Source organism: Schistocerca gregaria, chromosome X (assembly GCF_023897955.1).
Source record: "Schistocerca gregaria isolate iqSchGreg1 chromosome X, iqSchGreg1.2, whole genome shotgun sequence".
NCBI lineage: Eukaryota > Metazoa > Arthropoda > Insecta > Orthoptera > Acrididae > Schistocerca > Schistocerca gregaria.
Genome location: NC_064931.1, coordinates 37992835 through 38016401, shown reverse-complemented (window position 1 = coordinate 38016401; position 23567 = coordinate 37992835). Strand labels below are relative to the sequence as shown.

Sequence of the window (23567 nt, the reverse complement as noted above, 5' to 3'; positions counted from 1 at the left end):
CATTTTCTTGCCACTGGTTAGGTGGAACTATCATCTCATGAGTTACACATAGCTGATGCATTGCTAACCTGTGAGCATTAGAGACCCACTGCCGTAACTACCAGAGGCCGTGATTTAGACTTTACCCCCATGAGACAAATTAATGCTAGCAAAAAGTGTGTGCACACAGAACTCTTGAAATGCAGCAAGCCTTATGAAACATGATCTACAACAATGGTGCTAAAGCTGCTACTGTTCTAGAGCACTATTAATTTTCATAGTTGGCTACAGTGTTAATCCAAAGTTGCATGGTTTCTGCCGATTCAGCTAGAAGGAGCTGAAAGCGAAGAACAACACAGACCTGGTAATAATTCCTGACGGCATGACCTCACAACTTCAAGTAATGGAGGCTGTGAATATTCTTTTTGGGGTGAAGGCTCACTTGTGACAACTTTACAGTGAGTGTGCCCTAAGGGGCTCAGCATTTACTTGCCGGTTATGGGCTTGGCGACTCCGGGTTTCCTGAGCTGGGGATTGGTAAGCGCCACCAATCTTCTGTCACCATAAGCTCTGGGCATGCTTCAGTGACCACTGCATCGTGCAGCGGTGGGATGTTGTGTGTCTCAGGGAACGGGGATCTTGGCTTGGCCACCCGGATTGCAAGGACGGGATAAACCTATGTAAAAAAAAAAAAACCTCAATCTCTAGGTGTGCTGCGCAATGATGGGATGCATGGTTGTTGAGGTGGAACAGCTGTTAGCGGGCCACCTCTGGGGAACCTGCTGCATATCAGTTGTATTAGGTTTACTCTGGCACGCGGGGCTCTGTCTGAGTGGATCCTTATTTGCCTAATTGCTCGTGGGACTGAGATGGAACCCTCAAAATCATCTTCTTATTCTCCCAGTGGGAAGGGTGTACCACATGGGAGTATTCGCACCCATTCATTTAAGAGTGCGAGAGGCTAGTCCTCCTGATAATAAGAATACTTAGGAATGCAGTAACAGGGCTCATGGAGTCATGAATAACAATGTGTTTCTGGTGATAAAGAGGAAAAAGGGGACATTTGAAAAAGTGTCTCCTTTTATATCCATAAGGCTTTGGAAGGCCTTGCTGGAACATTAAAATCTGTAAAACGATTGTGTAATGGCTCATTGTTGGTCGAAACTAACAGGTCAAAGCAGGTAGACCACCTTAAGAAATTGCAGAAACTGGTTGACTATGATATCATTGTTGAGATGCACAGCTCTCTCAACTCCAGTAAGGGCATTGTCACATGCCTAGATATAATGGGCATGGACATAGCAGAACTGAAGCAAGAATGGGCATCCCAGGGAATAGTCGATGTGGGGCAACGAACCCGCAGGAATAATGGAGCAACTGAAAAGACTTCCACTCTCATTGTCACATTCAATTCTCCGACACTGCATGAACATCTTATGCGGGGTTCCTTCGACTTTATGTTTGGCCTGACATTCCAAACCCTATGTGGCATTATAAATGTCAGCATTTTGGCAATACAACCATGAGTTGTGGTGGTGAAGCTATCTGCAGGAACTGCAGAAGAGCTGCTCGTGACACTGCGACTGACTGCCCTTCTCCGGTGATCTGCATCAGCTGGTCTGGGAGCCACACAGTCTGGAGCTGAGAATGCCCTGTTTTTGCTGAAGAACGCGAAATACAGAAGATAAGTGACCAATCAGATCCCATATGCCAAAGCCATAAAAGAATATAAGGTGACAAAACCCCGTCTTTGCCACCTCGTATTCCTCCATGATGCAGAAACCTATTCCCAAGGCGGACGCTTCAACACAGAAGATGACTAGTGTGCCTGTATCCACCACAAGCACCTGTACTTGCACATGTACATGTCAAGTTAAAAGGGTAAGGACAAAGCAGTCCAGGCAGCTGCACCAGGAAAGGTCAACAACAGTTCCGCAGTGAGCGTTCAGAAGGTACAAGAAAATGGGAGTGTCTCCCATCACCCCCTTTCCCCCTCATCCTCGAAGGGACAGGGTGCAGGGAAAGGCTCACAACATTTGGGTCATTCTTTCCTGTCTGACTGATGAGAAAGATATCATGAAGTTAGATGATACCTTGGATTTAGGCAGCCCCTCCACTCCCTCTCGCTCTTCAAGTGCTTCACCTCCCTGGTGCAAAGATAGGAGTAAATTAAAACCGCACCGATGACATGGCTTCCGTACTACAATGGAACATGAATGGGTTCAGGACTCATGTGGAGGAACTGAAACTCCTGGTCCGAGAATGTTGTATCTAGAGGTGCCGATGAAGGAGCTGGCAGCATTTTAAAGGCTTTAGACACGGTGAAGGAAGAGTGTCATCAGAGGCTTGTCATTTATTCTGATTTGTGTGTTGGACAAAATAAAAACTATATTATCGTAGGTCTGTGGTTGTACCTCCTAGATGAAAAATGTTTTGATTTTGTTGAGCACAAATTTCTCCTCCCAGGTCACTTGTTCCTGCCATGTGACAGGGATTTTGGAGCTGAAAAGAAAGACACAGGCTGTGTACACTCCAGCAAAATGGGATGAACCTATAAGAAAGAGCAACAGAAATGTCGTGGACGATTTATGAGCTTGTACACTGCCAGTTAATTCCTAATGGACATCAAATTAAGGCAGCAAAATTCGAAGACCTTCAAAGTTTACTGCATTTGGTGCCTCCAATATATACAAGTTTTTGTCACTCATTGATAAGTGTTGGTAGTGACAATACAGTGGAACAGGAAAACATTGATGAGGAGTTTGACTATTAATGACATACTATATAATGTATTTACATGTCAAGGATTTCGTTTTCTGTACTTTAAATGGTAATAAAGTGGCCTAATATTTAACAGTATCTGCAACACACCATCTGGTTACTGTAACAACTATTGGTATCACAGCAGGAGTTCACATTGCTATACAAAATCATATTTCCTTAATTCCCATTTCCTGACACAACATACTCTGGTGGCAGCTGCCCCTTTTCCACTGGGCCCCTCAATTATTACTACCATCTTCTGGGGTGAAAGTTATATTCTTTTGGTTGATTTCAGTGAATGTGAGTCTTGAAAGGAGAATATAAGATGAACATTAACAAAAGCAAAACAAGGATAATGGATTGCGGTTGAATTAAATCACGTGATGCTGAGGGAATCGGGTTAGGAAATGAGACATTAAAAGCAGTAGATGAGTTTTGGTATTTGAACAGTAAAATAACTGACGGTGGCCAAAGTAAAGAGGCAATGACAAGGAAACCATTTCTGAAAAAGAGAAATTTAACATTGAATATAGATTTAAGTGTTTGGAAGTCTTTTCTGAAGGCGTTGTATGGAAATGAAATGTGGACGATAAACAATTTGGATAAGAAGAGAATAAAAGCATTTGAAATGTGGTGCTACAGAAGAATGCCGAAGATTAGATGGGTAAATTGTGTAACTAATTAGGAAATGCTGAATAGAAGTGGGGAGAAAAGAAAGTTCTGGCATAACTTGTCTAAAAGAAGGGATCGATTGGTTGGACACTTTCTGAGATGTCAACGGATCACCAACTTAGTATTGGAGGGAACTGTTGGTGGCAAAAATATGGTAGGTACATCCAAAGGATGTTGATCGCAGTAGTTATTTGGAGATGAAGAGGCTTGCACAGGCTAGAGTACTGTGGGGAGCTGCAGCAAACCAGTCTTAGGACTGAAGACCACAACAACAACAATGGGTCAACAATTACAGCTGACATGTACTGCAAAATTCATACCAATGTACGACAGTGTATCCAAAGGTGGTGATGCAGAAACCTGTAATTCTGTGTAGTCCTATTCCATGACAACACAGTCCACACACCACTGCCCATACCTAGGATGAGATTTGGTATTTCCGTTGGGAACTTTTCAGTCGCCCACACAAGAGACCCAACTTCTGTCATGAAGGGTGTTGTTATTTCTAATGCACCTAATAATTCATCTCAACAATGTACAGAGTTATGTGTATCCCAGATCTACCATACCTGATGTATCTCTGAAAAATGGTGTGTTTTAAAAATCCACCTGAGCAAACATCCAAAGACAAATTGAGTAGTGAACCATACAGTACGTGGATAGTGAAGTAAACTTTGAAAAGAGCTCATTATTCTGGACTCTTTCTCAAGGAATATTTTTTGGTATTTACCCTACTTGAGTTGTCTTTAAAAAAATATTCCTGGTGCTGACAAGTTGATCATTTAGAAATGGTGCATAATTATTTTATAGTAGTGGACATGTTTAAAAATAAAGTCCAATGTTGGAAGAAGGAGAAAACATTTTATTGCAGCTATAATTTATTTTAATTAAGCAGTGGTCAGCACAGAGAACATCAGCAGTCTCTTACACTTGTTAAACATGGGCTTCAACTAGGTGCATGCCATGCACAAATTTAGGAGATGAAAGCCAGTAATTTAGTCATCACACTATCACAATTGCCCACCTTAACACCTCTCGATTATTTCTTTTTTGAAAGGTGTGGGGGAGGGAGGGGATGGTGCATTGAAGACTCTGTGTGCAAATAATATTTAAGTCATAATGTGTAATGGCCTGTTTTATCTGGCTTGCATAGTGTGTCAAGTGGTTATGTAGATGCACTACTAAGACATAGGTTTGAAGAATAAACCCCAAGTGCCTATGTATAAAGTGTGCCCACCACAAATAAAATTGTTTTGCACTGTTCCATTGTTGTTTCACAATTTTGAGCTCATACCTATTCCTTCATTATTACTTCAGCTAACAGTAATAAATTACATTGTCATATGTCCACGTGAGCAGCCGTAATATAAAATAAACAGTCACATAGCTGAGAAAAAATTTACATTTCATGCAAGCAAATGACCTAGAGCTAGCAGCACAATCTCACAATGAGGCACTTGTCTACTAGATTATTGGTAATTGAATAAGTGGTTGGCTGGGAGACAATGCAACTGCACTGTTTAATGGTTTGAGTGAGTCATTATTGTGGGGTAATGCCTGTCTGAGGCAACAGAGTGATGTAATGAAAGTTTATTTCGTTATTACGTAATTAAATAGTGCTCTAGCTCATGTTATGTATGTGTATTTTATTGTTGTTTAATTAAACAAAAATTTAATTGTGATTTTGATCATACACCTTGGTAATGTAGAGATGGCTATTCTTCACATATGTACAAAGTGTGCCACGTGCCTGCTCACGTTATTGAAAACGGCGCACCCGCTCGAGGGTTAACTGGAAAGCCAACTTTACATTAACACCATAGTGGTTGATTGCACTTGAAACCAATTTGCCGTAGTGTGAGTTATGAATTTGAAGTCATTTCAGAATTCTGCCTTGAGCATTTGCATATGCATATTTGCAATTTTGTTTTTGTAATGTGTAACTATTCATCTAATCTTACATGAAATGCCCAGTGTCAATGGGAAGTGTTGGTTTAATTTCTAAGTTCAATTTTCAGGATTAGCTACCCTTGAACTATAATATCTATTTTACTACTCAAATGAATTAGAGACTTACAGTACTGAAAGCATTGTCTTATAACTGTCTCAAACCACTAGTTTGACAGCCCCTGTGTGACAGATATATTTCAGATTTGCTGGTTGCAAATACATTTGACAATATAGTCAATGTTAGCAGAAAGGTAAATTATTAAGGATGTGACTTCTAAAGAGTTGTCAGGCATATTTTCTCGGGTGTTTCAGCCCATATTTGTTATTTTGTTTCTGCAGTTTGTAGCTGAAGTCAGCCAAAACAATTACTGATCGTCATGTCTTTTATGCGACACCAGTTGTTGACAGAAACTCAGTTTATTGCATTTTACAAGCAAAATGTGATTTTTAACGCCCATTCAATAGTGTTCTCAAATTAATTCAGCACGATATGTTTTGTCGGTCTGCATTAAGAGGAATGGTAAAACATGAAGAATAACCAGTACTTCAGCAGCGACAACACTGCCCTGGCCCACAGTGACTACTGCCACCAGGCAACAGTGCTGCTCAGTTGCTGCTGGAGCACTGGTATTTTTTCGTGTTTTACACCCCTATTAACAGATATTGTTAAAAGGAATGTAGCATTAGACTAATTTGGGAATGTTCCATTGAATAGGTACATAAAATTCCACTTTAGAAATAATTTTATTTGTAATGGGAAACAAACTGACACTTCCCATTGACACTGGGCATTGCATGTAAGATTAGATGAGTAGCTACACATTACAAAAATGAAATTGCAAATATCTGCCAAAACAAAGGAGAAAATACACCTGACCACTCTTAAGAGAGACATCTTGTAGATTTTACATTAAGAAAGGAAGATATACTTGCAAATTAACTCATTGCAATAATAATATTAAAAAAAGTTTCAAGTTATAATATGTGCGATATGTCCCACACTGATTTTGTTTGTGGTTTATAATTATGTCCAGAGTGTATAGAGTCCTTCATTAAGTTATGATATGCTTCAATTGTCTGTTTTTGTAAAATTACAAATGCTGCTTGCTGTCACGGTCAGTCCCCAACCAACATTATTATTATTAAATCCGTACAAGTGACCGACATGCAGATCGACATTCCATGCATGCACATCCAGCTAGGTCAGCTGTATGATTGTATATCAGCTTTGAAGTGAAACTACACATCATGATGTTGCACCCTATGTATATGTTCATACTTGACTGGAGGGAAAACATAAGAACAAAACTATAAAAAAAATTTCCCATATAGTAGAATAATAGTAGAAAATAAAAGAAATATTAATCTTCTTGTGCCGTGTGTTAACTGTATACAAAAACAGGAAATGTGACAGAGTAAACAATCAAATACATGTTATACTGTAAATGCTGTAGAAACACTATCTTGATAATTATGTTCCTTTGACTTCTGTAGTAACAAATTAAATTACTTAATTCAATATTCAATGCAGGAACCAGCATACCTGAGGACAAAATTGAAGGCGAATTAACTGAGAATGAAGCATTCATTGGAGGTCTGCTGCTTCATCACCTAGAATTGCTTCAGTTTAATGCTCATGAAATATCAGAGATAATCTTGAATAAGGATGGAACTGCAAAGTCTGTTTTCCTTGGTGGTGGCTTGTACCCCACCCTGGCACTTTTCAACCATTCTTGCAATCCCTCAATTGTCAGGTTTGTTTTGCATGTTCATAATATTTCCAACTTCTAACCATTTTATTTTTTATTTCATAGTGTTATGTTACAATTAAGTGCATGCAAAAATTTTACATTATAACTAGCTAATTTAATTAATATTTAATCAGGTGATGCTGAAGGAATAAATTAGGAAATGAAGCAATAAAAGTGGTAGACAAATGTTGCAATTTGGGCAACAGAATATCTTATAATGCCTAGCAAAGAGGATATGAACCAAATTCAAGTGGAGGTTGATTGAAGTATTAGAGTAGGGATGAAGATACTTTTACAGAATGGGCTAGTATGGAGAGCTGTATGAAACTAGTCTTCATACTGGATATTAAAGCCATCTAATTTCAGAATTATGTAACAGTGAGATTATGTTGCTGTAAATTTCAGACCAGAAACTACAATTATAGCTAGCTTGTTGAAGTACTATGTAATAATAAAATTACAGAAGTTAAATGTAAAATACAGACTATTAAAATTCAAACAGTGGGAAGTCCACCTTGAAATATCAACAATATTATAAAAAGGAGCATTGTAAAGATGAAAATTTGAATTGCAGACAGGCACAACAAAAAGACTGTTACACAATTAGATTTTGGCCAAAGCCTTTGGCCGTTCTGGCAGGAGCAGCAAGAGATAGCAATCATGGGTGTTCGAGGTGTGCTTGCTGGTGTTAATGTGAGTATGTGTGGTTTTTTTTCTGTGAAGAAGGCTTTGGCTGAAAGCTCAATGTGAAACAGCCTTTTGTTGTGCCTGTCTCCAACTTGATGTGTAATCTTCACATTTATTAAAATTCTACCTACAAGCAAGCCTGTAATGGTTTTGAGGGACCATAATATAACATAAAATTTCCTTTTTCTGTTTAGTGTGGCCTATGCGATAAAATTCCTAATGAACACAGGGGAATAGTTGTAACAATCCAGACTATTTGTTTTCTGCTTGAGTTTTCCATAAATGAATAACAGACAAAAGCTGGGTTGAGAATAAAATTAAAAGACTGTAAGCTATGAGACAGTAGGTAATAGCTCTGAGAGAGATGACATAGTGGTTACAGCACTGGACTTGCATTTGAAAGTAGGTGGGTTAAAATTCCAAAACTTGAGAATCCCTTCAAGTGGATCCCAGGATGGCTTGTTTAGAAAGACCACAACTAATTTGCTGTCCCATCTTTATGAAATCCAGTCCTTTGCACCATTCCCAAAGCCCTCTTTTTGACAAAAGCCATTAACCACTAATCCTCTTCATCTCTCCACTTTGTTGTTAGTACCAGACATGAATGGCATTGTACAGTACACTGATGAGACAAAACATTATGACCACTGCCCACCGCGACATTGGATGTCACCTGCTGGCGTTGTGCACATGTGACACAGTAAAAAAAGTATGTAAGCAGATCAGACACAGGTGAGAGAACACTGTAGCAAAGATATGGGCTGCAAATGGGGAAATCCATGGGGATAAGTGACATTGACATAGGTCAGACTATTATCACGCAGAACCAATGAATGATTATCTTGAAAATAGCGAAGCTAGTCGAATGTTCATGTTCTACTGTCGTGAGCATCTATGGAAAGATCCACTCTTGTGAAGCTACCACTAGGCCTTGAATGGTTGGACATCCATGATTCTTCACAGAACGTAGGGTACGAAGGCTTGTATGTTCTGTAAAGCAGGATTGATAGTGATCTGTGACACCTCTGCCGAAAGAGCACAATGCTGGTGCACGCACAAGTGTTTCAGAGCACACTGTTCATTGTACATTGTTGAACATGGAGCTCTGCAGCAGACATTCACATGTTCACCCTATTACATCGTCAATTATGATTACAGTGGGCATGGGATAACCAGGATTTGACCACTAATCAATGGAAATATGTCGACTCTTTGGGTAAATCACATTTTTGCTACACTAGGTTGATGGTCGTCTCCACAAATACTGTCATTGAGGTGAACAGTGGCTTGAAATGTGCAGCACACTATGGACATAGCAGTTGGGAGCAGTATAATGCTGTGGAATGTTATGTGTTTTGAAGAAGGGGGTCTTGGCATTACCACCTGGATTGTGAGGAAGCTACACACCTCTATAGAAAATCCCCAACCTCAAGGTGTGCTACGTGCTGATGAGATAAATGTCTGTTGATCCCCTTTGCCTGCCAGTTGTACAAGGCTTGCTCAGGCATGCAGGGCTCTACCTGAGTCGTGAGTCCCTAGCAGTATGGAATAGTCTCATCAAACTACTACTCCTGACGGGATGGGTGTACCGTCAGGTAGTACCTACACCCACTCATCAGAGAGAGCTCGGTTGGTTAGTCCTCGTGAAAAGTTGTTTGAGTCATAGTAACAGGGCACTAGTGTGCCATAACACTCTCATTATAATCAAATGAACAGGGGGAACCTTTGAGAAGGTATCCCTTTTCTACATTCTCAAGACATTGTAAGGTATTGCCGAGTCCCTCAAAAGTGTCAAATAATTTCGTAATGGAACACTTGAAGTTGAAACTGCTAATGCAACCCAAATATCTAAGCTCCTGGTATGTGAGGCCTTAGGTGACTACCCAGTTGAGTCTGAGTTGCTTAACACCCTTAACTTTAGTAAGGGTGTGGTTACCCACTCTGATATAATGGAGTTGGACTATATGTGGAGTTATGTGAAGAATGGAAAAATATGGGTGTCTACATCTACATCTACATCTACATTTATACTCCGCAAGTAACCCAACAGTGTGTGGTGGAGGGCACTTTACGTGCCACTGTCATTACCTCCCTTTCCTGTTCCAGTCACATATGGTTTGCGAGAAGAACGACTGCCGGAAAGCCTTCGTGCACACTCGAATCTCTTTAATTTTACATTTGTGATCTCATTGGGAGGTATAAGTAGGGGGAAGTAATATATTCAATACTTCACCCAGAAACGCACCCTCTCAAAACTTGGACAGCAAGCTACACCGCGATGCAGAGCACCTCTCTTGCAGAGTCTGCGACTTGAGTTTGCCAAACATCTCCATAACACTATCTCGCTTAACAAATAACCCTGTGACGAAACGCGCCACTCTTCTTTGGATCTTCTCTATCTCCTCTGTCAACCCGACATGGTACGGATCCCACATTGATGAGCAATACTCAAGTATAGGTCGAACGAGTGTTTTGTAAGCCACCTCCTTTGTTGATGGACTACATTCTCTAAGGCCTCTCCCAATGTATCTCAACCTGGCACCCGCCTTACCAACATTTAATTTTATAAGATCATTCCACTTCAAATCATTCCGTACACATACTCCCAGATATTTTACAGAAGCAACTACTACCAGTATTTGTTCTGCTATCATATAATCATACAAAAAAGGATCCTTCTTTCTATGTATTTGCAATACATTTGTCTATGTTAAGGGTCAGTTGCCACTCCCTGCACCAAGTGCCTATCCGCTGTAGATCTTCCTGCATTTCGCTACAATTTTCTAATGCTGCAACTTCTCTGTGTACTAAAGCATCATCCGCGAAAAGCCGCATGGAATTTCAGACACTATCTACTAGGTCATTTATACAGGGTGTTACAAAAACTTTCAGGAAACATTCCTCACACACAAAGAAAGAAAATGTGTTATGCGGTCATGTGCCCGGAAATGCTTACTTTCCATGTTAGAGCTCATTTTATTACTTCTCTTTAAATCGCACTAATCATGGAATGGAAACACACAGCAATAGAACGTACCAGCGTGACCAAACACTTTGTTACAGGAAATGTTCAAAATGTCCTCCGTTAGCAAAGATATATGCATCCACCCTCCGTCGCATGGAATCCCTGATGTGCTGATGCAGCCCTGGAGAATGGGGTATTGTATCACAGCCGTCCACAATACGAGCACAAAGAGTCTCTACATTTGGTACCGGGGTTGCGTAGACAAGAGCTTTCAAATGCCCTCATAAGTGAAAGTCAAGAGGGTTGAGGTCAGGGGAGCGTGGAGGCCATGGAATTGGTCCGCCTCTAACAATCCATTGATCACCGAATCTGTTGTTGAGAAGCGTACGAACACTTTGACTGAAATGTGCAGAAGCTCCATCGTGCATGAACCACATGTTGTGTCGTACTTGTAAAGCCACATGTTCTTGCAGCACAGGTAGAGTATCCCATATGAAATCATGATAACTTGCTCCATTGAGCGTAGGTGGAAGAACATGGGGCCCAGTCAAGAAATCACCAACAATGCCTGCCCAAACGTTCACAGAAAATCTGTGTTGATGATGTGATTGCACAATTGCCTGCGGGTTCTCGTCAGCCCACACATGTTGATTGTGAAAATTTACAATTTGATCACATTGGAATGAAGCCTCATCCGTAAAGAGAACATTTGCACTGAAATGAAGATTGACACATTGTTGGATGAACCATTCGCAGAAGTGTACCCGTGGAGGCCAATCAGCTGCTGATAGTGCCTGCACATGCTGTACATGGTACGGAAGCAACTGGTTCTCCCATAGCACTCTCCATACTGTGACGTGGTCAACGTTACCTTGTACAGCAGCAACTTCTCTGACACTGACATTAGGGTTATTGTCAACTGCACGAAGAATTGCCTCATCCATTGCAGGTGTCCTCATCGTTTTAGGTCTTCCCCAGTCGCGAGTCATAGGTTGGAATGTTCCGTGATCCCTAAGACGCCGATCAATTGCTTCGAATGTCTTCCTGTCGGGACACCTTCGCTCTGGAAATCTGTCTCGATACAAACGTACCGCGCCACGGCTATTGCCCCGTGCTAATCCATATATCAGATGGGCATCTGCCAACTCCGCATTTGTAAACATTGCACTGACTTCAAAAGCACGGTCGTGATGAACACTAACCTGTTGATGCTACGTACTGATGTACTTGATGCAATGAGCAATGAGTCGCATGTCAACACAAGCACCGAAGTCAACATTACCTTCCTTCAATTGAGCCAACTGGCGGTGAATCGAGGAAGTCCAGTACATACTGACAAAACTAAAATGAGCTCTAACATGGAAATTAAGCATTTCCAGACACATGTCCACATAACATCTTTTCTTTATTTGTGTGTGACGAATGTTTCCTGAAAGTTTGGCCGTACCTTTTTGTAACACCCTGTGTATATTGTGCAAAGCAATGGTCCCATAACACTCCCCTGTTGCACTCCAGAGGTTACTTCAATGTCTGTAGACATCTCTCCATTGAGAACAATGTGCTGTGTTCTGTTTGCTAAAAACTCTTCAATCCAGCCACACAGCTGGTCTGATATTCCGTAGGCTCTTACTTTATCAGGCGACAGTGCGGAACTGTATCGAACGCATCTACCTGGGAGCCTGTACCTAATATTTTCTGGGTCTCATGAACAAATAAAGTGAGTTGGGTCTCACACGATTGCTGTTTCCAGAATCCATGTTGATTCCAACAGAGTAGATTCTGAGTTTCCAGAAATGACATGATACGCGAGCAAGACACATGTTCTAAAATTCTACAACAGATTGATGTCAGAGATATAGGCCTATAGTTTTGCGCATCTGCTCGACAACCCTTCTTGAAAACTGGAACTACCTGTGTTCTTTTACAATCATTTGGAACCTTCCGTTCCTGTAGAGACTTGCGGTACATGGCTATTAGAAGGGGGGCAAGTTCTTTCGTGTACTCTGTGTAGAATCAAACTGGTATCCAATCAGGTCTAGTGGACCTTCCTCTGTTGAGTGATTTCAGTTGCTTTTCTATTCCTTGGACACTTATTTTGATGTCAGCCATTTTTTCGTTCATGCGAGGATTTAGAGAAGGAACTGCTGTGTGATCTTCCTCTGTGAAACAGCTTTGAAAAAAGGTGTTTAGTATTTCAGCTTTATGCGGGTAATCCTCTGTTTCAATGCCATTATCATTCCAGAGTGTCTGTATAAGCTGTTTTGATCCACTTACTGATTTTATGTAAGACCAGAATTTCCTAGGATTTCCTGTCAAGTCGGTACGTAGAATTTTACTTTCAAATTCACTGAACGCTCCACGTATATCCCTCCTTACGCTAACTTTGACATCATTTAGCTTCTGTTTGTGTGCGAGATTTTGGCTGTGTTTAAATTTGCAGTGAAGCTCTCTTTGCTTTTGCAGTAGTTTCCTAACTTTGTTGTTGAACCACGGTGGGTTTTTCCTGTCCCTCACAGTTTTACTGTACACATACCTGTCTAAAATGCATTTTACAATTGCCTTGAACTTTTTCCATAAACACTTAACATTGTTAGTGTAGGAACAGAAATTTTCGTTTTGATCTGTTAGGTAGAGGTGTAGGCCAGCAGTTGCAGGAAGTGTTGGGGAGTGAGTACCAGGTCGCCAGCATTGTGAAGCCTAATGCAGGGTTGGCTCAGGTGACTGTTAACATAGGGGGGTTATGTAGGGATTTTACTAAAGAGGATCAGGTACTGATTGTGGGTGGGGCTGGTAATAGTATTGATAGGGATGGGGAGTATGACATAGATGGTGACCTGGAAAAGATAGCCACTCAGACTGGCAAGACGAATGTGCATTTCATGTAACTGTTTCAGTGTCACGATCAGCCTCATCTTAATACAGCCGTCAGGCATAATAACATGAGACTTGGGGGTGTGCTGATGACAGAAAGCACGAGTCACATTTCAGTGGTGTCAGTGGAGTCTATCAGCAGGACGGGTTTCACTAGACATGGCCTGGACCTCGACAGGTATGGGAAGGGGAGATTGGCAAAGCTTAAAGGTGACAGCATAGGTGGGGGTGGTGGGATCACTCATGGAAAAATTCCTACGGTAGTGGGTGTTAGAGCTGCACCTTTTTTAGATTGAAGTCAGCTGATAGGTATTGCTGCTTAAGGGAAGTCTCTCTAACAAAGGAACCACTTTTGACAAAGCTTAGGTATCCGAGTAATGAGGGAATTAGTATATTTCATCAAAATATACAAAGTATTAGAGATAAAGTTAGTGAACTGCTTATAGGTGTTGACTCTGAAATTATTGGTATATCTGAACACTTCTTAAATAAGAAGAAAATTCAGAGGCTTCCTTTACCAGGGTACAGGTTGGCTGGCAGCTTTTCTAGGCGTTCTTTGCAGTGTGGGGGAGTAGCCATGTATGTGAAAAATGGCATCCCATTTGAGTCAATTGATGTTTCAAAGTACTGCACTGAAAAGGTGTTTGAATGTTGTGCAGGTGTGGTTAAATTTAATGGAGCTAAACTTCTAACTGTTGTTATTTATAGATCCCCAGACTCCGACTTCACAACATTTTTGCTAAAGCTAGAGGAGGTTCTTGGTTCACTTTATAGGAAATACAAAAAGTTAGTTATGTGTGGTGACTTCAATATTAATTGTATAAGTAATTGTGGAAAAGGATGCTGGTGGACCTCCTTAATTCGTATAATCTTATGCAAATCGTATTCTTTCCAACGAGAGTGCAAGGGAACAGTAGAACAACCGTAGACAACATTTTTGTTCATTCCTCATTACTAGAAGGGCATTCTGTTAGCAAAAAGGTGAATGGCCTTTCAGATCATGATGCACAAATTTTAACTCTAAAAGATTTTTGTGCTGCAACACATGTTAAATATAGTTATCAACTGGAAAGCTGGTCCAGTTGCTGTAGAGACCTTTGCAAACCTTATCAAGGAACAAGAGTGGCAAGATGTTTATAGTGCTGATACAGTAGATGATAAATATAATGCTTTTCTCAAGACTTTTCTCGTGCTCTTTGAAAGTTGCTTTCCGTTACAACATTCAAAACAGGGTACTAGCACAAACAGGCAGTCTGGGTGGCTGACAAGAGGAATAAGAATATATTGTAGAACAAAGTGGCAGTTATATTAAAACGTTAGAAATAGTCAGAATCTAAATGCAGCAGCCCATTACAAACGGTATTGTAAGGTGCTTAAATATGTTATTAGGAAGGCAAAAAGTATGTGGTATGCAGATAGAATAGCTAAGTCTCAGGATAAAATTAAAACCATATGGTCAGTCGTAAAGGAAGTGGCTGGTCTGCAGAGAAAGGTCGAGGATATAGAATCAGTGCGTAGTGGGAATGTCCATGTTACTGATAAGTCGCGTATATGTACAATATTTAATAATCACTTTCTGAATATAGCAGGTGAACTAAATAGAAACCTAGTCCCAACAGGGAATCACATAGCACTCTTAGAAAAAAGTGTTCCGAGACTGTTACCTGAAATGCTCCTCCATGATACTGACAAGAGGGAGATTGAGGTAATAATTAAATCACTAAAGACCAAGAACTCTCATGGATATCACGGGGTATCTAGCAGAATACTGAAGTATTGTTCTATGTATGTTCGCCCAGTACTTAGTCATATCTGTAACTTTTCCTTTAGGAGTGGTCAGTTTCCTGACCAATTAAAGTACTCGGTAGTGAAGCCACTTTATAAAAAGGGAGACAGGGATAATGTTGACAATTTTAGACCTATTTCTATGCCATCGGTGTTTGCTAAAGTTATCTAGAAGGTTGTATATACAAGGTTACTGGAGCATTTAAATTCACATAATTTGCTGCCAAATGTACAGTTTGGTTTTAGAAACGGTTTAACAACTGAAAATGCTATATTCTCTTTTCTCTGTGAGGTTTTGGACGGATTAAATAAAACATTGCGAACACTAGGTGTTTTCTTTGATTTAACGAAGCCTTTTGACTGTGTTGACCACAAAATATTACTGCAGAAGTTGGACCATTATGGAGTAAGGGGAGTAGCTTACAATTGGTTCGCCTCTTACTTTAAGAACAGAAAGCAGAAGGTAATTCTCCACAATATTGCGAGTGGAAGTGATGTTCAGTCCCAATAGGGCACTGTTAAGTGGGGCGTTCCCCAAGGGTCGGTGCTGGGGCCACTGCTGTTTCTTATTTATATGAATGATATGCCTTCTAGTATTACAGGTGATTCAAAAATATTTCTGTTTGCTGATGACACCAGCTTGGTAGTGAAGGATCTTGTGTGTAATATTGAAACAGTATCAAATAATGTAGTTCATGAAATAAGTTCGTGGCTTGTGGAAAATAATTTGCTGCTAAATCACAGTAAGACTCAATTTTTACAGTTTCTAGCTTACAATTCAAAAAGAATGGTCATATTATAAGCGAGACGGAACAGTTAAAGTTCCTAGGTGTTCGGATAGATAGTAAGCTGTTGTGGAAAGCCCACATCCAGGATCTTGTTCAGAATCTAAATGCTGCTTTATTTACCATTAGAACAGTATCTGAAATAAGTGACAGTTCAACACGAAAAGTAGTCTACTTCGCATATTTTCATACACTTATGTCGTATGGTATTATTTTTTGGGGTAATTCTTCTGATTCAAAAAGGGTATTTTTGGCTCAAAAACAGGCTGTTCGAGCTATATGTAGTGTAAGTTCAAGAACTTCTTGTTGACCCCTATTCAATAGTCTGGGGATTCTGACATTGCCCTTACAGTATATATTTTCTTTAATGTCGTTTGCTGTTAGCAATATTAACCTATTCCCAAGAGTTAGCAGCTTTCACTCAGTTAATACTAGGCAGAAATCAAATCTGCATGTGGAATGCACTTCCTTGACTCTTGTGCCAAAAGGAGTGCAGTATTCTGCTGCATCCATTTTCAACAAGCTACCACAAGAACTCAAAAATCTTAGCAATAGCCCAAACTCTTAAGTCTAAACTGAAGAGTTTCCTCATGGCTCACTCCTTCTATTCTGTCGAGGAGCTCCTGGAAGAGCTAAACAATTAAGCAAATTCCAGTGTTACATTGCTGATTTTCTTTATTTAAACTTAAGACTTATCACCTGAATATGTTTTTTTATATTTCATTTTATCTGTTTCTACTATCGTGCCAAAATTCCATGTATTGTCTCGTTCCATGACCATGGAGACTTCTCCTTAATTTGGTCCCACAGAACAATAAATATATAAATAAATAAAAAAAATAAGTAGTCTGAAATCTGCCTCCTATTACTCTTGCTAAACAGATAAACCTTCTTCCCTTTTTTTTATATTCCTATTTACTTCCATATTCAGGGATGCTGCAACGGCCTTATGACCACTGATTCCCTGTTCTGGGCTTGCAGAGTCGAAAAGTTCGTGTCTGTTATCAGTAGGTCCAAGATGTTATCTCCATGAGTCAGTTCTCTGTTTAATTTTCGGATAGTGCACTCAGTATAATGTCACTCAATGCTCTGTCCCTACGACCTGTCCTAAACATCTGAGTGTCCCAGTCTATATCTGGTAAATTGAAATCTCCATCTAAGACTATAACATGCTCAGGAAATTTATGTGAAATGTATTCCAGATTTTCTCTCAGCTGTTCTGCCACTAATGCTGCTGAGTCGGGAGGTCGGTAAAAGGAGCCAATTATTAACCTAGCTCGGTTGTTGAGTATAACCTCCACCCATAGTAATTCAGAGGAACTATCCACTTCTATTTCACTACAGGATAAACTACTACTAACAGCAACAAATATGCCACCACCGGTTGCATGCAATCTATCCTTTCTAAACACAGTCTGCGCCTTTGTAAAAATTTCGGCAGAATTTATCTCTGGCCTCAGCCAGCTTTCCGTACCTATAACAATTTCAGCTTCAGTGCTTTCTATCAGCGCTTGAAGTTCCGATACTTTACCAACGCAGCTTCAACAGTTTACAATTACAATACCGATTGCTGCTTGGTCCCTACATGTCCTGACTTTGCCCCGCACCCTTGGAGGCTGTTGCTCTTTCTGTACTTGCCCGAGGCCATCTAACTTAAAAAACAGCCCAGTCCACGCCACACAACCCCTGCTACCTGTGTAGCCGCCTGCTGTGTGCAGAACTCTATGAGGAGGTCAATGGTAAACTGGAAAAAGCAGCAACATTTATTCTAATGTTTAGTACTCCAGAATTACTTGAACATATCCTTGCACACTATATCCGTCTTAAGGTTCACCAGTTTGTTCCGAACCCATTGTGATGCAACAAATGTCAAAGATTTGGCCATACCACTAGGGGATGTAATGGGAGGGCTAAATGTGGCAATTGTGGAGGCTCAGCTTGTGAATTGGGTAATTCTTGTACACTTCCTCTGAAATGTGTAAACTGCTTCGGGGGTCACCCAGTGTGGTTCAGAAAGTGTGAGGTTTACAGTGAGGAAAGGAAAATTCAGGAGTTGAAAGTCAAGAGACACATTCACTATGGTGATGCTAAAAAAGCTTTCAAAACTATGCAACCTCTGTTTTTTTGCTACTTCTTTTGCATCAGCCTTTAAGACGCCAGTTGCTAAGTGTTGTGCTGCCGCACAGACTCAGACCACAGATTTGAGTACGAGCAGCTGGACTTGTTGGTGTACCCGTGGGGGGAACCGCTTCACTTGAAACTGAAGTCATTCGGAAGCCATCAGTAATGGACTTACCATCTAAGCTGCATACTGCTACTGACCATCAGAAGCCAACTAAGCTGTCCCCGCAACCCAGGCAACCATCTCCTCCCATCGGTAAAGTAAAATGTTCTTCCAAAACTAGTTCCAAGCTCAAGAAATCTGTAATTAAACCTTCAGATCGATGAGCTCTCTCCCTCTCTGGTGGGAACTGTGCTCTTGATGATATGGACTTCCAATCAGAGGAACTGGAGAGGCGGGAACTGGCTAACATTTCCTGTGACCTCCCTGGTCAATCACCACCTCCGAAGGAGAAAGAAAATAACAACCATTGCTAAACAATGGCTTCCACAGAGACTTCTGTATTGGAGTGGAATTCAAATGGGTATCGCTCACATTTGGAAGAATTACAGCTCCTGGTCCAGGAGAAACCATTCGGCATCTGCTTGCAAGAAATGCATCTTAAAGTTACCGACACACCTGCATTATAGGGCTACCACCCGTACAGGGAGGATGATACTATTGGAGACAAGGCTAAAGGTGGATTGGCTGTTTTCACTGATGACAGATACCACTCCTCCACTGTCCCTCTTACCACGACCATGCAAGCAATTACCGTGAAAGTTCTCACACTCTTCAATATCACAATGTGTTCTTTGTACCATCCACCTAATGATGCTTTAGATGTAGACATACTGACAGAACTCTTCCGGGCGTTCCCATGCCCATTCCTCCTTGTGGGATACTTCAATGCACACAGTGTGCTGTGGGACTCAACAGCCACTTGTTCCAGCGGTCGGATGATCGAGCGACTCATCCATTCTGAGAATATCTGCCGTCTGAACATGGGTCAGATCACACACTTTTCTACAGCTACAGGGTCTTTTTCAGCCATTGACCTTTGTTTTTGTTCCCCAGCTATTGCAGACTCAGTTCAGTGGAAAGTGACTACAGATTTCCATTCTAGTGACCACTTACCGGTATGAATCCATCGGCAGACTACAATGGTGGCTGACAGGAGACCATGCAGATGGAGAATACAAAGGGCAAATTGTTCACAGTACATTTGACAGGCTAGTTTTGAACAAAAGGATTGTGCACAGGAGACGGTGGCCCATATCACTTGTGAGATCCAACAGGCTGCTGCAGAGTCCATCCCCCAGTCTAGGAACCACCTCGGACGGCAGCCTGTACCTTTGTGGAATGGTGACTGTCGATTGGCAATCAGGGCCAGACAAATGGCTCTATGGAACTTCAAACTACACGAAACCTTTATGCTTTCAAATCTGCGAGAGCACATGTGAGGCAAGCGATAAAAAAACAGAAGAGGGCTTCCTGGAGGGAATTCATGACTTTCATTACTCGGTCCACTTCCTCTGCACAAGAATCAACAAGATGGATTTCAGGCAAGGGCATTACATGTCCTGTTATGGCCTTGTTAAGTAATGGGGTCTTGGTGAACATGCCAGAAAACATGGCTCAGGTATTAGCTGAATTTCTTCTCATTTAATCAGGAAGTCTACAACCTTCCATTCTCCATGTGGGAACTGGAATCAGCTTTGTCTGCAGCCAGAGACACTGCTCCAGGACCTGACGAGATCCATTATGCAGTGCTTTGTCATCTGTGCCCTGAAGCGAAAGGACAGCTCCTCTCTTGTTGCAATCAGATGTGGTTTGGTGGACAGCGGCCCACGACTTGGAAGAAGGCAGTATTAATTCCATTCTGGAAACCGGGTAAGGACCATAGCACCCCTAACAGTTACCGTAGTGTAGCCCATATCAGTTGTATGAGTAGGACTATTGAATGCATGGTCAACTGCCGCCTCATATGGCTGCTCGAATCCCGAGGTCACCTGAGCCAATCCTGATGCGGTTTCAGGCGCTACCGTTCCACTCTTGACAACTTATAATTCTACTGGAGACGGTGATAAAGGAGTCCTCCTTATGCTGGAACCATTTGGTTTCTGTGTTTTTTTTACCTCGGAAAAGCATATGACACTATCTAGGTACAACATCCTTTGCCAACTTCATGAATGGGGACTGCGTGGACACCTGCCACTTCTTATCCTATCTTTTCTCGAGGACTAGCATTTTTTATATCAGTTGGCGATGTGTTGCCTGACTGCTATGTTCAAGAGAATTGGGTCCACCAAGGCAGTGTCCTCAGTGTCACATTCTTTGCCATCGCTACCAATGGCATTTCCTCTGCAGTCAGAAGCCCTGTCAAATGCTCTTTGTGGATGACATTGCAGTCTTCTACTCTTCCTCTGATCTTATAACAATGACAAAGCAGCTACAGCTGATCATTAGGAGCTAGAAACCTGAGCCAGGACAACTGGTTTTCTGTTCTCACCCGAGAAGACTACATGTGTCAATTTTAACAGTGCTCATAAGGGGGGGGGGGGGGGGGGGCAATATTTTATGTTTTCAAGAGACTGTGTGCTTTTTGGGTTTATTATTTGACTCTAAATTGACATGGCTCCCACACCTGAAAGACCTACGAACAAAGGGCTTCTGTTTATTGAATATTTTGAAATGCCTTAGCGGAAAAACATGAAGAGTTGACAGGTACTGCCTCCTGCAGTTTTATGGGGCATTTGTTTGATCATGTTTGAGCGTAGTTTCGGGTCTGTGTGCAGAGGCAGGTGAACCACCTCTCTGGATTCGGCAACATCTCCTTTTGGCTAAACAGGTGGTGCAAATCTTGGTGTCACCTCAGTCATTGACATTTAGTTCAGTGGTCCAAACCCACCTTTGAATGGCTGTTCAAGAATCGACCCCATGCAGCCAAACTATTTGGGATATGTACTGCAGTCTGTCTCAAGGATCTGGCTCTATCGGGCATCGAAATACACAGCCAGGGATGGGAGGCATTGCAGCCTTGGCATCTACAGAGGTTCAAAGTGATTTTAAGTTCGAACAGTCCAAGAAAACTTGTACTCCAGATTATGTTTTTAGAACTTTGTTTCTGTTCATTTGAAGTACATACCACAGTTTTATCATTGTTTATACAGATGGATCCCAGAAAGAGAATGTCCTTGGTTGTTCTGTTGTTTTCCCTGATGGGATTTTTAAAGTGCATCTCCCAGAACACTTTACAAATCACAATGCAGAGTTTTATGGCATTCTGGTGGCACTGGAGAGGGTTCACAGACTTTACCAAATGGGTAGACCAGCTGATTCAGCTCACCCATGACTCCTTACAGCAGCTCAAACACCGTGGCAAGGAGGTACCCGGCCACAACGGGATACAGGGAAATGACATGGCCGACAAAGTCGCCAAGGAAGCATGTCAGGATGGCACTGTCTATCAATGTCCCATCCTGTTGCACGTCATCATCTCATTTTCTGACAGATGCATCATGTGTCAGTGGAAGACTGAATGGTTGCAGGTGACAGAAAACAAACTGCGGTCACTCAAATAGACCACAGATGTGTGGTGGACTTCATGTCAGCCTCACCGATGGAAGGAGGTTGTGTTTACCAGACTGCACATCGGACATAGCCCTTTAACACATTGCTTCCTCTTCTGGTGGGAGGATCCACCACTCTGTGAAGTATGTAGTGTGCCACTTTCCATTCAGCATATTGTGGTAATGTGTGTCCTATATACTGATATTAGGGCAGCCCTCAGTCTCGATGGAGATCTGTCCACCATCCTCGCAGATACTTATTCCAGTGTTATAAGGGTGGTGAAATTTTGTGAACTGCCAGGCCTCGTCCCTAGATTGGTGGGGAAGGGAGGCTGACTTTAATACATTATGATCTGCTCTGCATGTGGGGACAACCTTCGTAACTCCCCATTAGATTTGCATTCTGACTTTTTGTCAGGGTGCTGATGACCAAGGTGTCTAGTACCCCTCACCTAAAATCATAATCATCATCATCATCATCATCATCATCATCATCATGTGCTTGCATGGGACCTATGGTAGTTACTGAAGTCTCGGCGACAACTATGAACCGCCTGTCACCCTTCATGCTTGATGTCTTCCTTGATGACGAAGTCTTCTTTCAGCAGTATAACTGTCTGTGTCCTGGAGCCAGAATGGCATGACAGTGGCTTGAGGAGCATTATAGTGAACTCGCTTGATGTCTCAGTGACCAAATTCACCTGATGTAAATCTCATGGAACCCATCTGGAACCCATCTGGGTAGCTATCAGGTGTTATCACCACGTACGTAAACCAATGGCCCATTATTTACGCAAATTGCATGACCTGTGCATTGCCATCTAATGCAACATACCTCCACAAACCTACCAACAAACTGTCGAATGCCTGATATGTAGAGTCAGTTATGTATTTCCTTCCAAATAGGGACAAACAAGGTATCAAGGAGGTGGTCATAATATTTTGGCTCATCAGTGTGTGTGTGTGTGTGTGTGTGTGTGTGTGTGTGTGGGCGCACACTTTATGAAAGTCCTGAACTGTGTTTTCAGATATTTACCTCACTGAATAACATGAGTCGTAATGTAACTGTGCGTCTTCTTTCTTGTGTGTACTTATTCAACTGTTGATGATTCAGTTAGTTTGAGCCAGATCTAGTTCTGTATAAAATCTAGAGACCACAAAGACTAAAAGTAAAAAATAAAATCACCAAAATTTTTTACACATTGTTTAGTGAACAAACTGGAAGTAATGGTAAATGTACACAATAGATATCTATGTATCCAGGAAGCAAAATGGGACTGTGTGAGACACTATTGGCAATTTCAATGAAGTTTTTATGGAAGTTGGCACAATAAATGATGTTTTAATAGGTATGTGCAGGAGGGTTGTCAAATCTACTTATTGTATCACTGTCATGCTGTAGATTGTTGCATTGAAGTGGTACATGCAATATCAACTCTGTGGTTTCAGGACTTAAAATCTTAAATGTGGCTGTAACTTCAGCAACTGTATGACAGTAATCTTGGAGAGGTTGAAAAAAATCAGCCACCAATCGCAAATAAAGGTTTATTTGAATCTTTTGACCTAGGTTTTGACAATTTTAAAATTGTCTTATTCAGGAGGTGTGATAGAACTTCATTACATAGCATGCAGATTAAGTACATTGAATAAAACCAAATGGCTCTTGTCATATGAGACGTCCAATCT

General features: G+C 41.3%; 1 protein-coding gene across 2 annotated transcripts in view; it reads left to right on the top strand.

The window, feature by feature from the left end:
• LOC126297658 (SET and MYND domain-containing protein 4-like) overlaps positions 1-23567 on the top strand; it is a 132810-nt gene that overhangs the window by 49615 nt on the left and 59628 nt on the right. The window contains exons 7-8 of one of the 2 annotated variants that reach the window (XM_049988742.1): positions 6896-7118; positions 7250-7548. In XM_049988742.1, the coding sequence (XP_049844699.1) occupies positions 6896-7118; positions 7250-7253 (227 nt within the window). In that variant the 3' untranslated portion in view covers positions 7254-7548. Of the gene's footprint in view, positions 1-6895; positions 7119-7249; positions 7549-23567 lie in introns of those variants that run through there. The other variant, XM_049988741.1, reaches the window with a different exon arrangement.